At 53.0% G+C, this 15,589-nt stretch overlaps 4 protein-coding genes across 4 annotated transcripts; 2 read left to right on the plus strand and 2 right to left on the minus strand.

The window, feature by feature from the left end:
* Positions 1-313: 313 nt before the first annotated feature.
* KRP23_669 (uncharacterized protein) lies at positions 314-3,740 on the plus strand (the record flags this gene model as incomplete). The annotated part of the gene is made up of 6 exons (XM_067891676.1): positions 314-346; positions 440-628; positions 704-1,517; positions 1,586-2,640; positions 3,593-3,653; positions 3,724-3,740. 6 exons carry the CDS (start codon positions 314-316, stop codon positions 3,738-3,740), a joined length of 2,169 nt encoding a protein of 722 aa, XP_067751231.1.
* A 272-nt stretch (positions 3,741-4,012) lies between these two features.
* On the minus strand, positions 4,013-5,518 carry KRP23_670 (Transposon Ty3-I Gag-Pol polyprotein; the record flags this gene model as incomplete). The annotated part of the gene is made up of 1 exon (XM_067891687.1): positions 4,013-5,518. The coding sequence occupies one exon, from the start codon at positions 5,516-5,518 to the stop codon at positions 4,013-4,015; it is 1,506 nt and encodes a 501-aa protein (XP_067751232.1).
* Positions 5,519-6,589: 1,071 nt separating this feature from the next.
* KRP23_671 (Retrovirus-related Pol polyprotein from transposon 17.6) lies at positions 6,590-8,440 on the minus strand (the record flags this gene model as incomplete). The annotated part of the gene is made up of 1 exon (XM_067891698.1): positions 6,590-8,440. One exon carries the CDS (start codon positions 8,438-8,440, stop codon positions 6,590-6,592), a length of 1,851 nt encoding a protein of 616 aa, XP_067751233.1.
* Positions 8,441-14,381: 5,941 nt separating this feature from the next.
* On the plus strand, positions 14,382-14,951 carry KRP23_672 (uncharacterized protein; the record flags this gene model as incomplete). The annotated part of the gene is made up of 1 exon (XM_067891710.1): positions 14,382-14,951. One exon carries the CDS (start codon positions 14,382-14,384, stop codon positions 14,949-14,951), a length of 570 nt encoding a protein of 189 aa, XP_067751234.1.
* Positions 14,952-15,589: the final 638 nt, after the last annotated feature.

A 15,589-nucleotide genomic window follows, 5' to 3' on the forward strand; every position in this document is an offset into this window, starting at 1 on the left:
ATCTTCCCTGACATGACTCCTCGTCAGGCCGTAGTGTGCCGTACATCACCTCGCTCTTGTGCCTTGTCATTCTGCCGCGGGTCTTCTAGGCCAATCAACGCCCTGTCGCACACTTCCCCCAACGGGATTCTGACGACCAGACCTCGAAAGCAACGGCGGCAACGGCGACGGCAGCTCCGGTCAATTCACTACACCACAACTGCCCCCGCCGCATCGCGAACCACCGCACCTGGCGAGCGTTGTGGCGCGTCGAGTGCACTCCATGTCCAAGCCCTCTCCTGCGCTTGAGTCTGCTCGGATAATTGCACGCCGCATGGGCTGGCCTGATGCGACCAACGACAACTCGGTACGTTCTTGCTCCTCATCGTTGGCGTCGCTTGCTCCGCTATCTCGAACTCACATGACCTGCTTTGTTTTCGCTGTTCTGCTGCTCGCGCAGAACTCGGACTCGAGTGCAGCAGTTTCTTCCGCTGGTGCTGCGCACACTCCAATTGCAAACGAGTCCTCGTCTGCAGGTGCAGTCGTGCCGTCACCGGCAGTGATGACTATGACCCATGCTGCGACTTCGTCAACAGCTCTTGTTCTGACGTCAAGTCGTGATGCAACCCCTGACAGTACACAGCAGTCGGTACGTGTTGCACCAATTCTATCGCCACTCGTCACTCATTTTGACATGCTTGCCGACTCCTCGTTGCGACTGTAGACATCGGTATTGACGCATCTGCGCGCACCTCGACTAACCGAGATCGAAGGCACGGCATTGCATGGTCTCTTGATGGACGCCTCGGAGGAGACATCCGACAGGCTATCAGCGGTTCTTGGTTCGCGACTGACCGATGCGGTCCGCTGTATTACGCAGCTGATGCTGAACCCGCCTCGCTGTCCAAGCCACGTACGCAATCGCAAAATCGCCGATGCTCAGTCAATTTCAGACCTTGTTGCCGCCTTAGGCCAACCGGAGGAAGACCCCCGCAACCTCGTTGAGGAGCTAGGACAGCTGCAAGCGCAAGTCAAAGATGCGCAGGCTGCGAAGGAAGCTGCCGAGCGTGCCGCTTTTGGTGACAAGATGAAGTTGGAGACGGCGCAGCTGCTACTTGCGCAATCCCAAGCTGAAAACGCCGAGCTTTCCAGATCGGTGACGAGAGCGAATCGACTCCGCATAGCCAGTGATCGTCAGTTCACCGAGCAAGCGGCTCAAATGGCAGTCCACAGTGAGGTGGTAGCGCAAGCTACAGCTCGATTGAAGGCTGCCGATGACTCGCTGCAGGCACTGGAGCGAAAGCTCAACCTTGAACGCGAACATTACAAGAAGAACCTGGCGCTATTTTCTGATCGCGTGAACCAGCTTCACCGATACTTGACTCATTTTGGCGATGCCGCCGCTGATCGGTCTCAACGAGCCTTGCTCAAAGACATGAAATTCACGGTGGCTAAAACTCTGAAAGCAAACCAGTGCCTTCGTCAATATGTCGATCAGCGCGATTTGGATGCTGACACACTGCTCGTTTTGTCGAAAGGTAGGTCTTTGCCCCCTTGCTTGTCATCTCGGCCGGTAATTCTGACATCGTCTTGGACGTTACCTCAGGCGGATGTGTCGGCGAGCTAGACTTCGCTCTGCTGGGTTTGGACTCGGAGGCTATTGCTATCGTTCGCGACGCCGTCCAGGAGCTGGATCCGTCGTTGACGCCAAAAGCTTCGGCTCGGCGAATTGCCAGTCTGGTTCATCATCTCCGTGATGACACCCTGGGTGATAGCGAGTCGTCTGTCTACGCCGGATTAGCTCTGGGTACTGTTGATTCGGACAGCGACCTTGTTGGAGGTGGCGAGGGTGAAGTTGAGGGCCGCAATGGTCCGTCGGACTCCTCGCCCGCAATATCTCCATCCAGCGTGCCGCCTTCGGGTGTGTCACCTCTCGGAAAGCGGTCTCGACCGCAGCTGGCCGTTGTCAACAAGAAAGCTGCTAATCGCAAGTCGCGCAAAACTCGGTCGGCTGCGAAAGCTACCAAGAAGGTAGGTCCGAAGACGGTGCATGTTCAACCGAAGATCCGTTCCCCGCCACAGCCTTCTGGGCGCAAGATTCGTTCTAAGCCGGCACTGGAATCGAGTCTGGCATCATTGACTCTATCGGAGGTTGCAGTTCTACAAGCCACTTCTACCTCTTTGCCAACGACTCCTCGGTCAACTGTTAGCACGTCATCTGTGGCGTCCACCATCGTTTTATCGTCGGCTCCGTCGTCTCCATCCAGTGTAATTTCCACTCATGCAGCGGAGGCCCCAGCTTCTCGGACATCTCGTCGCAGCTCGACTCGTGCTGCCGCCGCCTTATCTCGTCAGAGCTCGACAAGTGTAATTGCGCAGGAGGCGGTAGATAACGACTTCATTCTTGGATTTGGCACTCCGGTCTCAAGCCTACCGGGTAGTCCGGAGTCGGCTGCTTCTCGACCGCGTCACAGTGAGATCTCGGAGGAGGAGAAAGAGGGTGGACAATCGACAGAAGTGGAGCTTGGAGCAGTGGAGCATGGGGCGGACTCTCACAAACACCCGCCCGTTCGGCCATCTGCTGGAGGTTTCCGTGCGCCACACACCCCTGTTCCAATGTCTGCTCTAGACCCGGTTGCAGTCAGGCGTGATCACCGTCCTGTACGGCCGCACACCGTTGTCTTGGCAACTTTGTCAACGACACCTGGCACCAACCCGAATGCAGCGACTCCGGTAGCGAGCCTTCCTCCAGCAATTCGAGGGTGGCAACCTCTCGTGAGGCCTTCACGAAAACTCGTTGGCTGGGCCTATGACTTCTTGGAGCCTGGTTTCCGCTTGAAAGGATCTCAAATGTGCTGGAACCAGATCATTAATTACCGGACGCCAACGCCGATTCTTGGAGATCTCGTTACGCTTTGTTCCGCAGAGGGTATTAAAGCCTTTGCAGACTGGAAGCGGCCTGATCATCCGTGGCGACAAGTCCAGCGAAAGATGCCAGACCACGCGTGCTTATTTGACGTGGAACCGTTCATGCCTGATGTCCACATCTCGATTCGCGGACCAAAGACACACCGCACGGTCAAGCTATGGCGTCAAACTCAAGGTCTCGCTGCAGAGGACACCGAGAGTGACGACATTGGCTATGCCTTATGGGAGCGCGGGCATTGGGTTCTGATCGGTGCAGTCGAGCGTGCTGATCCATACTCATGGCGGAAACTCGGTCGTTGTTCAGGCTGTCCGGGCGGCATGGTACAACTACTTGAGCGGTCGGGAGAAGCGTGCTGACAATCTACGCAACAAGTTCGTGCCGTTCTGGAAATGGTGCCTTGAAAATGATCGTGGTGAACGTGAAATTCCGGCAGAGTTTTTGTTTGAACCATCGATGCTGGTTTACCCGTTTGAGGTTCTCCCATGGGCTCCGACCACTGAAGACTGGTGCACCGAGGTGGCAATTTTGGATTCTCGTCAGCCTTGGCGCAATTGTTGGATCGACATCCCCAGCGAGCACCCGTACAACACTACGTTCGTCCCGTGCAACCCATCGGTCGAGCTATTCGTGCCTCGGGGAATGACGGATGTTGAGGTTGGTCGTGCTGTGGTGGTGAACCCCGAGCTCTCGGATGCTGACATTCACCCTGGTTGGCATGAGATGGTCGAGACGTGGTCTAAGGAAGGTGAGTCTGGCAGCGAGGATTCGGTTCCGGTTCCAGAAGACCCTGCGTCTAAGACTTCTGCTGATCCTAGCCTTCACGGGCTTGTAGTCGGGACCGTGACGACCATCTAAGTCTCGGTCGTCATCTCGCAAGTGTCGTCACGTGTTCTCCAAGCGCATCCAGTGTTAGCCGTAGCGTCTTAGTGTAGGTGGTGCATCTTGGAGCTTCTTCTTCTTTCGTAATGCTTCATTCCGGATCTCCATTGTTCGTTCACAAATTCATCAAATGCAATATGTAGTCTGCTGCAGTAGCTGTTTTCGTCTGTAGTCTTGGGCTGCATTGCCCCAAGTACAGGTCATCATGATGACAACTAATGTTGTCTAGTCCTCGTCAGCGACTTGGACCATCTGCAAGCGCTGTTCACGCTTTTTTCGCTGCAAGTAATCATACAGCATGCCCCCGCACGAGAGGTTCGATATGGGTTCCCATGTTGGCTCGTCCTGATCAGCCCATTTGATCTTAAACTCTCTGATCGATCGCGCAGTCCTCGTTGACATGGGCATTCGATCGTCGAGGATCTCCAGGACCTCGCTTTCACCAGCCAGCCGGTCAGGCTCCCAGCTATCTTCGGGCAGGAGTTCTTCATCAAAGTCGAAACGTGAATCCTCAGTCACATCCTGCGTCAACCGAGTCCTCGGTCGGTCCTCGAACTCGCTTACTGCCTTCAGGCGTGACACATGAACCACTGGATAGAAACGATATCCACTCCGATCGGGCAGTTCCAGCTCATAGGCGTATTCTTCCACCTTGTTCTTTACCCTGAACGGGCCGTGCCATCGGTGGGCAAGCTTCTTAGTCAATCCGGGCTTGACGCGCTCCATATACAGCCAGACACGGCTTCCTGGTTCGAAGAGAGACTTCGTCACTGCTTCAGTATGTTCGTCGTCTGTTCGTTCGCCATTTGGATGGTAGTCCGGCGTCTCATCGTTCGATCGTCGAGGTACAGCTGCCTGTTCTTTTCGACTTAAGGCTTCGTTATGTTCCTTGGCTCGACGCGTCTTTTCTGCTGCTTGGTACTCCTTGGCCATTTCAAGCGCTATTCCTTGCTGGCGATTCACCTCTCTTCGCCATGCTAATGCATCAGATTGCTTACCGGAACCTCGTCGTAGTGAAGACGTCATTGCATGCAGCGACGAGTGAGCGTCCCACCCATGTACTAGGAAGAACGGGGTCTCCTTTCGCGTCGTATCTTGCGAATTGTTGATTGCGAACACTAATCGCTCTGCAATCTCGTCCCAGTCCTGCTGCAGCGGATCTTCGACGTACACTTTCACTGACTGCATGACGGTCTTTACTGATCGCTCTTGTTGGCCATTAGCTTGCGGTCGATAGCTTAAAGTCGCTCTCGATCTCGATTGCATCATATCAGCAAAGGCTTGAAAGACCTCACTCATAAAACGAGGATCCCTGTCGTGCCGAATGAGTGCAGGTGCACCGAAACGTCGGTATATGCATTCTTCGAAAGCTTGGGCTACCATGAGAGCGGACGTGTCCGACATAGCTTTGGCAACCACGAATCCAGTGAACGAGCACTGGAACAGTAGTAGCGCAGTGTTACCGCGTCGCGACTTCGGCAAGGGTATGACGAAGTCCATTGACACGATCTGGAATGGTCGTTCGGCTAGGATATTGCCTGGAGAGTATCCTCGAAGCTGTGGACGGCTCTTACTGGAACTGCAATCCAGGCACGACTTCACGTGCTTCTCCACATCAGCGTACAAACCTAGCCAATAATAGTCCAACTTTACTCGCTGGTATGTCCGGACCACGCCTTGGTGGCCGCCTTCCAGCGAGTCATGGCAGTTCTGCAAGACTTCTTGAATCATCGTTGTTGGTACTACGAGGCGCAGCTTGGTCTCTGCTTGCTGGTTATCACTTCGCCGACGACTTACTCCTAAGTAGTACAGCAACCCATCCTTCGTTAACACAAACTTGTCGGCAATCTTCCAGGCATTTCGAGCTGCCTTGTAGCCAATATTTTCCAAGTTTCCGCGCAGTACCGATTTCAGGTTAGACCACCTCACTTCCTCGTCTTGGGCTTGGAAATACGGCTTCGCCGCTCTTCCTGTACTGCCACTGGGTCGATGTCATCTGCGTTTACCGTCAGTGATTGCTCAGGTCTGGGTTGTTCATTCAGCGTATTCTTGGTGGGTGCCCCTGTAGCATTTGTCCGCTCCGTCGGCTCAGTGAGTTGCTCAGAGGCGACTTCATCTGCAAACCTAACACGTTTCTTGCGCTGTCGTCTTGTCATTACCGAGACCTCGCCTAGCTCTCGTCGTACAAAATCGACGAATGTTTTGCGTGTCGACATCATTTGGGCGTCCAAGACTTGAACGAAATTATCAGGACTCAGCGTAACCACATTGATGCTCTCTTGCGGGGCTTCATAGATCCTTTCGGGAATCCTATTCAAGCTTGAAAGCTCGGCTTGCCTGTCTTTGCTGAGAACCACCTTCGATACCTTCATCTCTAGTGTTTCGCCTGCTAACGAGTCTGCCGCTGCATTGTACTCTCTCAACACATGCAGGTACTTTATGGACCGAAGTTTCGCTGTAAGTACTTTGTGGCGATTCAATAATGCCATCAGCGACTCCTTCCTGCATGCGATCACCCCTAGGGATTGCTGGATTGCGAGTCTCGAGTCTCCGACCACGGTCAAGTCCTCGGCACCGTGATCTAACGCAGCTTGTACTCCGTTGTTCATGCCTGTGTATTCCGCAACATTTACCATGGTGCTCTCGAGATACGCACTCGCGGCGATCACTATCTTCCACTCAGGGAGTCGCCACACAATCCACGAACAGCTACCGTATCCGCCGTACTTTTCCGTCTTCGCTGATCCATCAAAAGACACCACGAGTCCTCGGTAGTCGCGAGGGAGACGTGCATAAAGGAGTTCAGGGTCCATTCGTTGGTGGTGCTACGAGTGCTAGCGATTCTTCAAGGTCGACAAAGTTCGTTATCGTCGACTGTAGGAGCTGAGCAAACACACAGTCTTTTTCTTTGACTCGTTGCACTTTCAGGTGCCATGGTGATAGCAACACCGAGAACTGTACTGCTCGTCCAAAGAGTGACTTTGATCGGTGTACCCAGTCGAGTGTCGAAAATCGTGTATATACGTGAAGTGTCTGTCCGGCCAACTGAGTGTGACACATCTTCAGCAACAGCAACAATGCCAGGACCTCTTTTTCCGCCGGGAGATAGTTCATCTCGGCTTCCTTCAAAACTCGTCCACAGAACCGTACGGGGTGCAGCTTGCCTTCGTGCTCCTGCATTAGCGTGGTACTTAACGCCCATTCATTTGCGAATAACATGACATGAACCGACTTGGATCGGTCAAAATGTCGGAGGATCGGCGCATCCGCCACCTTCTGCTTGAGCGCGGCGAAACTTCGTTTCGCTGTTGACAAGTCACCTCCGGGTCCAAAGTCTGTATCTTTGAGCTGATACAGTGTAGCACCGTATACGGCAAAATCTTGGATGAATCGACTGTAGTAGTTCAACGCACCCAAGAAGGATTGCATTCCTTTCTTGGATCTCGGGAACGAGAGTTCGGTAATCGCAGCTAGCTTCTTCGGATCTGCTTGGATGCCGGCAGGTGACACCGCATGCGACAGAAAGTCCACTTTCGACTGAACGAAGATGCTTTTCGTGAAACTGACGCTGATTCGACACTCGGCAAACCGACTTAGTAGACGGTCCAATGTCGCCAGACAGTCGTCAAACGTTGCTCCGCCGAAGCAGATATCATCCACGAAAGATCGCCGATCAAACACCGGGACCAATACAGACTCGTCGGGTTCACCGTTCGAAAACATGTCAGCTATTGGGCTGTTCACGAGTCGTGCCACTGGGTCCATGGTTGACGAGGCTTCGTGGTCAGCGTCAAACTTCGTCCGAGGGCTCGTTTCAGGTGCTGACAGCTTCAGTGACTCTTCGTTGTTGGTTCCTCGTAACAGCGTGGCCTGTTCCTCGGCTGCATGCATCAGTTTCGCGTAATGATTCCACCCACCTTTTGGTTGGACAAATCCCCACAACGCGTTGTCTATCATTCGTTGGTAGATCATAGGCGCGTTCTTGAGGCCGAATGGCATTCGAAGCCATTCAAAGTGCCCCAGTGCACAGACAAATGCTGAGATATTTCGCGCTCGATGAGTCATCATTATCGCCCAGAATCCGCTGGCCGCATCGAGCGAGCAGAACCATAGGTAGCTCTCTAGACCCGTCAGCAGATCATCGACGAGTGGCATCGCGTATTCCAAGATCGTTGTGACGGCGTTCACCATCTTGTAATCAATGCACAGCCGAATATCCACGCCGTTCTTTTTCAGCACTATCACAATTGGCGACGCCCACGGGCTATCCGAGAACGACACCAATCCAGCTTTGAGCAGCCCTTTCAGAAGCTTATATAGCTTTGGCATGTGTCGAAGCGCCACTCGTCGGGCACGCTGTTTGATAGGAGCGTGCTCCTTGACATCAATATCGCAAACCACTCCATAAGCTGGTGGAGGAAGCGTGTTACCACTCGAAATCATGATTTGCTCGTGTTTCTTGAGCACATTGATTAGTCGCTTCTGTTGCCCACCCTTGAACTCGACGTTTTGTACATTTGGCGCCGAATAGTCCAGTATCGTGACCGAGGTCTCGGTCAGGTCCGGAAGGAAGGCAAGTTCTTGCGCATAGTCTTCAAGTTCAATGTGGTTGGCTTGGTGTTCAGCCGAGTCCCTTGCTTCATCGACGTTCATGGTTTCATGTCCTTCGGTGTTTAGAACCCTCATTACCGCCATGAATGTCTTCTCGAGCACCGTCGCCGGGTTCTTGTCTATTTTGTTCCCCTTGGGCGGCGGTTCCTCTTTATTGACTTCGCCAACTGCGGATTCTCTGATGTTGAACGATGTCTTGGTGGTCACCCCTGGTGGTACGTCTCCGCTAACCGTGATCTTGGCAGACGGTGCGATCGGTATAGATTCTGGATCATTGCCCACTGGCAAGCCATCAGTTTCGTTGGCCGATATCTCGTCGTCGCGTTGTTGCAGGAGTCGTTCCAACGCTGGGCGCACGTGAGATGCTCGCCTTCATCACTGAAATAGTCAGGTGGCCGGCTTCGCACTCCTCGGGGTGGTGTATAATCGCCTTTCTCCACTGCCGAAGGTTGTTTGGCGAGCCATTCTTGGTACAACGTGGCTTCTTTCTCGTACAGGGTTTGATCCCGTGATTCAGCATAAGCAATCACTTGCCATTCCTGGTACTTCCTTGAATCGAGTCGAACGTAGCCTGCTTCGACCGGCAAGTCACCATGTGGTACCCACATCACAAAGGGCAAGTGAATCGGACAAAACACCAAGTTATCGGTGATATTCGTCAATCGAACTCGCTCCGGGTGACCACGTCGAAACCTCGTCACAGTCGGCACCAAGCAGTCCGTTCGTCGGATCCATACAGCATGTGTATCCAGCGTTGGTTTCCGTTTTTGTAGCCGGAATTCTCCCCATTCGTGTCCAGGTATCTGTAAAAACTCGGTAGGACCACCGAAGACATGCCTACGCCCGGGATTATCGTCATCCATCATGTTTTGCATCTTGATCAATGGGATCCTGACCTCGTCCGGGAGTTGTACAGTGGCGTGAAATAGGTCGATGCGAATTCCGGCTGGGATCATAAAATCGGTGCCAAGCACCACATCAACTCCAGCACTGTGATCCATAATCCACACCTCGAACTCGTACACGCGCTCCCAGCCGAGGGTCACCTTGACGAGTGCTCGGCGTGTGGTCGCTATCTTTCCTTTCTGTATTCCTTGTATTTCCAGCCGTCGACCGTTGTCTGGATCGGTCCTCATCTTCAGCTTCTTTGCCATCTTCGTTGTAATGACACTCACATTTGCCCCAGTGTCGAGCAGTATCCGCATTCGTGTGTCGTTTACCGCTCCCATAACCAGAGCTCTCATCCTCACTCTTCGGTCGAACTTCTGCGACGACCACCACCCCAGTCGTTCTCCTGGTAGCAATCTCACCGTCTTGGCGAGTCCTCGAGGTAACTTTTCCTCAGCCACTGCACTCGAGACCCAGGCTTCGCACTCACTCGACCCGCTTTCTTCATCTTCACTCACATCGCCTCCACCGAGGTTTAAAACTCTCTCCTTTTTATTGTCAGTCCATTTCACTCCATCTCCGTCGTCATTATTCGGCCATTCGCACTTGCCCACGTACGCGTAGATACAATCTGCGTCGAGCGCGGGTTCGGCTAACTGTAGCAGCCCGTTAGGGACCAACCCAGGTTCAGTTGGCGGGCTGCCTAGTTTAAATGCCCAAATACGAGGGTCTGGAGCTCGGGCGAGAGGTCTTTCTTGTCAACCTTGTTCTTGACGAGGTTTGCGAGTTCTTGGAAAGCTTCGCACTTGCCTGCATCATGCACTGGTTTGCATAGTTTGCAGCGCTTGTAACAATAGTGCGCAGAGTGAGTGAGACCACCGCAGGCAGCGCACGGGCCATACTGACGGCCGCTGTCGCGTCGGTCTCGACCACGAAAACGGTCACCGCGGTCTCCGCCGCGCTTAGGTCGGTCACCCCTTGGTGGGCGATTGTCAGTCCGGCCATAGGTGCCCTCAGCAGCAGTTCGTCGTTCGCCTTCATTAGCCGCAGCGAGGTGTCGTTCATCATCTTCCGAAACGTAACCATCGCTTCTTTCGTCATCGTAGTATTCCGACTCAGAAAAGTGTTCGTCATCGTAGTATTCCGACTCAGAAAAGTGTTCGTCATCGCTGTACTCATCTCGACGTGAACCGGAATGGTCGGTGTAGTCTGCATTCGGATCCCGGAGTTGCATCTCAGCAATGAGTTCTGTCAACGTGGCTTCGGCCAACATCATTCGTGGCAGATTGCGATAGTCGTCGCGTCGACGCTCGTTATCGCGGTCACGTCTGTCCCGGCGGTACCCATCCCGAGGATCGTCAGTGCGCCGGTCGTCACGTCGTCGAGAGTTGTCGCGGCCTCGTGGCAGGTCGCGACCCCGATGTGTGGACTGTGATGTCTCCTTAGAGGAGCCACGATCTTCCATTTTCAAGATCTCGTTGATCATCCGTTCCAAGTCATGGATGTCGCTCACCTGCAAGTGTCCAAGACGGTTTTGGAGGCTCTTGTCTCCACACGTCTTTAAGAATCGTCGAACGTGGTCACGCGCTTCCCGTCCGCCGTTCGCAAATCGAACATCGGCGTTCCTTGCATAACCGTTGAGTCGGTTCAAGTAATCACAGATGTGTTCTTTGTCCTTCCGTTCCGCTGAATAGTACCGAGTCTTGGCCGACTCGTTAAACTGCGAGCAATAGTACTCGATGAACTCTGCATTGAGCAGCTGCCAGTCGCGCCGAGTCCTCCTTGGGAGTTGACGGTACCAATGAAGGGCTCCGTCCCGGAGGCTCAGTTCAAAAGCCATGCACCACTCATTAGGCGGGGTATGCGTCCCTTTCATCTCATAGATGAAGGCTCGTAGCCACTGCATTGAATTTTCTTGCTTGTCGCGGAGTCCGAGGTACGGCTTGATCTGGGCGAGGGGTCGATGCGTTGCAATCTCGAGTTTCGGTGTAACATTCAAACTTTCCATATTGCTTGCTTCACGCATCTGACGCGCAAATTCAGCAGCTAAGTTGTCACCATCCCCATTAAAATCCAGCAGGTCACGTCCGTCGTCCGATGAGTCATCGTTGCCGGACAGTTTCCACCCAGGACGTCGTCCGGGTCCTCGTTTCGAGTTCCGCGTTGGGTTTAAGTTATCGGTATCACGCGCTAGCCGCGCAGATCGATTAGTCGAACGAGGTGTCACCATGTGCGAGTCTTGAAAGTACGGGGAACGCTCGGCCGTCGTAGCGAATGCTCCACCCAGCTGTTGTTCACTTGCACCGGTGCCTCCATGCCGCTTGGGTGTTTGCGGTAATGGTATCATCGATGGGTCGACAGTTTCCCCAGCTTTGCGCGCCACTGGTTGCCTTCCGGTACGATCGGTAGCCCTAAACGCAATACGGAGCTTCTTCTTCCATTTCTGCAATTCGGCTCCAGCGGCCGATGGTGACCAGTCTTTCAGGATCACATCCGAAGGGTACGTCTGCGTTTCCAAGCCCATCGCAGTCAGCAGGGAGACCGTATCCTCCGCGACTTGACGAGTACTCGTTGAGTTCACTGGCCACGCGATTTCGCTGCTAATGTCCGCCCAGACAGCTTGGCGGACAGGTCTCGGCGCAAACATCGGTATCCAAGCGCTTTCTGTCCACATCAGTTCGAGGCATCGGCCGAGGACCTTGTTAGCGATTGGAGTATCTCCGTTGATCGGTGGGCGATTGCCTCGCGGCATCGCCGAGTTCACGTCCGCTCTCGCGGGCATCCTCTCTTCATCATCTTCATCATCATCATATGCTGGTTCGGGTCCTGCGACCGCGTCCAGCTCATCCGCGAGATTCCTCGTTATCGACCGCAGCCCTCCGCTGTGCGTCGCCGTCAATCTCGCGTCTTCCGGGGAATCGGGCGTCACCATCGCTGGTTCTCCCGCCTTCTCCTCCAGGTCATCATAGGCTTCAACATCTTCACCGTTGGTGTCAAGATCACCCGCTGAGTCTTCGAAGCTGACCGAGCGCTCGGCAATTCCTGCCATGCGCGGAGTCACCGATGTTGAACTCGAAAGCTCGTTACGGCCGCCGCCGGACTTCATCGGGGTAGCTGGTATCGCTGTTGATCCTTTCACCATTTTATTCTTCTTCCACACTTGTTTTTTGCTCGTACTTTGATTGTCTGTAAACAAGTCACAACACACAGAAGGTCACACCAATCCCGGGTCGCGGCACCAGTTGTCGTGTAGGAACACGCCAGAATTATGTCTGCTAGTACTCCCACCCACAACACACACCTCGCCCTTGAAGACGAGGTGAATATCGGGCGAAGTCTCGACCTGAAGGCCTTGATTCAGCCCTAGCACCGGGTTGGTTAATGACCCTGCGCACTCCGACTTGTCGGTAGGACAACCAATCAATACAACAGCACTAGCCACGAGCACAGGCTAGTCTGCAACACACACTAAGTCAAACCTCGCTGGCCCTCAGAAGGAAGGGTCCAGGACTTTTCAGCCGGTAAGCGAGGGGGCCGGAGCAAAGCCCCGGTAGGTAGATAGATAGGAGGCTTCTGTAGCACTCCTAGGTCGAACGAGCTCTCTCGTTCTCTGCAACACGCAGCAAATCAATCACACAATCTCTACTTCTTGGACTTGCCGGGCGGATGAACACTTGAGTTATCAGCTCACGAGTCCACCGGCAGGCATAATCCTGGCGATCAAGCGGGACCAGACACTACGGACACTTACCGTAGCCGGACTTGACTCTTGTGCGATCGGGAGGAAAATCTGCTCTGTTTGTTGCGCCTTGCGGGCGCTTATCGCTATACTATGGTTTCCTATATCTCAATACAAATATCTAGTGTGAACTCGTCCGTTGGGAAACTCCTGGATTCCTGACGACTGCTCAGCGAGGTCTCAGGAGGCGTATCCGGCATATCTCCCGGATGCGACTTCTCTTCAAAGGGCACGACTCGGATATCTTCCCTGACATGACTCCTCGTCAGGCCGTAGTGTGCCGTACATCACCTCGCTCTTGTGCCTTGTCATTCTGCCGCGGGTCTTCTAGGCCAATCAACGCCCTGTCGCACACTTCCCCCAACGGGATTCTGACGACCAGACCTCGAAAGCAACGGCGGCCACGGCGACGGCAGCTCCGGTCAATTCACTACACCACAAAGGTGTCTGAATATCGACCCCGATTTTGCCCAACAGAGTTCTGGTATGGCTTTGTACTCTTGGCACCGCAGGCACGAATCCAGGCTTGGTTTGATCGCAATTCAGTTGCCCAAGCCGCACCACCTACAGGTACTGTGGGATATTTACCACAACGAAAGAGATGTTTATCGTTACGGCACTACAACAAATGACGCGGGTTGTATTGGTGGTTGCGCCCCCAGAAGCCGAAGGCTCGAGAAGCATCGAAGCCTTGAGCATAAATTAAAAAAAAAACAATACGATCACACTGGCTCTGGTAACTTAAGCCATGAATTTCTTTGAGCAAAGCTCATGATCGAGTTGTAACGAACGTGATTGTGAGTCTGTTCCATCTCTTAGGATTTTCTTGAAGATGAAATGCCGAATGTACGAGAGTCATACACGTTGTCGTTATACCCAGACGCCAATACTACACGTATAGTATAATAGTGCTTCGAAGTACGAGATAAATATGGCGAGCCTATGAGCTTCCGAACCAAGGTGAGCGACTCCAGCACCGACACTTCTAGCTACGAAATTGCATTCGTGCGCTATCGATAACTCCTCGTGTTCACAAATTATCATTATTTTGCTTGAAGGACAAAATACTTTGAAGTACTACTGTAGTACTAAATTAGCATGAGCTGGGATAACGTAAATCATCCTTTGTACGAGGCAAACAGTACACAATGTAGGAAGTTAGTGCCTGTTCTTGTCCAGAGCGCGAAGCTTTTGCATCTTGCGACCGATCTTGACCCTTGCAATCAGGAAAACGTTTTTAGTCTTCACATCGAATGAATGAATCCTTCACTGGCCTTCATTGTTGGGGCTAGCGTAGTCCATTTTCCAATTTGCGAAGAGCGAGACAATTCCAACTTATTCCACGTCGACCGCGCAATGAAGTTAGCGAGCGTTCTTACCTGCGCGGCAGTCGTCGCCAGCACTGCCAACGCTGGCAACTCGAACTATCTTCGCTCGACTGGCTCCAACTCTGCAGCCGGTGGCAAGCAATTCGACTTCTTAGACGTCGACCAGACCAGCCCGACCCTGACCGGTAGTGGCAGCGAGGCTTGCCCGGAGAAATGCCCTCTAGACCTGAAGCCGGTTTTCGATGAGGATGGTGTTGAATACCTGAACGAGTGCATGCTCCGCTTGGCGGAATGCAGAGACAATTCCTTCCTTGCGGCCTCGGACCTCGCTGACGTGCGCTACATGTTCGGAAGCTTAGAAGGAACGGTTTATTTGGCGTCTCCGTCCGGAAGCGGTAATCAACAAGCGATTGAGTTTGATATCGGGCTCGACAAGATCTTTGGTGGGAACGATGATTCGGCTTCAGACGAGAGCGACTTGAACAGCGGCAGCGATGACACTACTCAAGGACAAACCGCCCCGCCCGCGACAGCGGAGCCACCCAACTTGAAAAAGATGGATCCCGTTCCCGTGAAGATGTACAACAATGGATTTTAGGGTGATAAGGAAGAGGAACAGATAGATTGCAGTCTCACGAGTAGGATGGTCTCCAATGCTGCAAGAAAATTGAAGAACATGAGCGGAAACCTACTGATTTGTTGGTTTCGGGAAGGGTTAGATGCACAATTGGAGTCAATTAAATACTACACAAGCTTGAAGCCACGAGAATGTCACTCATTTCGAGTCTTTGAGTTGTCGCTAGAAGCTGTCCAAAGACAAAAGCAATCCACGTAGGATCACGTCGGAGTGAGTCGATTGAAGTATGTACGACTGCGATAGTTTTGAGAAGTATGGTTGCCTTCAAAACATGGCGTCTCTTCGTAACTATACCACGACATATCTCGACGTGATATGCAATTACGAATTAGAAATGATTGTCCCGAAGAAGATTGTCCTCTTTTTGAATCGTCGCAGTGAGCATGTCATCCCTGATAAGCACTAGCCACTCGAACAAACATCATTGGTCATCCAGCACCACGTTAGAAAAACGGTCAGAATGTCGGGTTACTTGAACTAACTCTCGAATGACGAGTCATCAAAGCAATCTTCTAGTCCACTCACAACACCATCGATAAGTAACCTGTTCAATGTTTCGTTGTGTTCCGACACAACCACGTTAGCATCAGAGAGGGTAG

This window comes from Phytophthora ramorum (genome assembly GCF_020800215.1).
Source record: "Phytophthora ramorum isolate Pr-102 chromosome Unknown Phyram_PR-102_s0001, whole genome shotgun sequence".
NCBI classification, from domain to species: Eukaryota; Oomycota; class Peronosporomycetes; order Peronosporales; family Peronosporaceae; genus Phytophthora; species Phytophthora ramorum.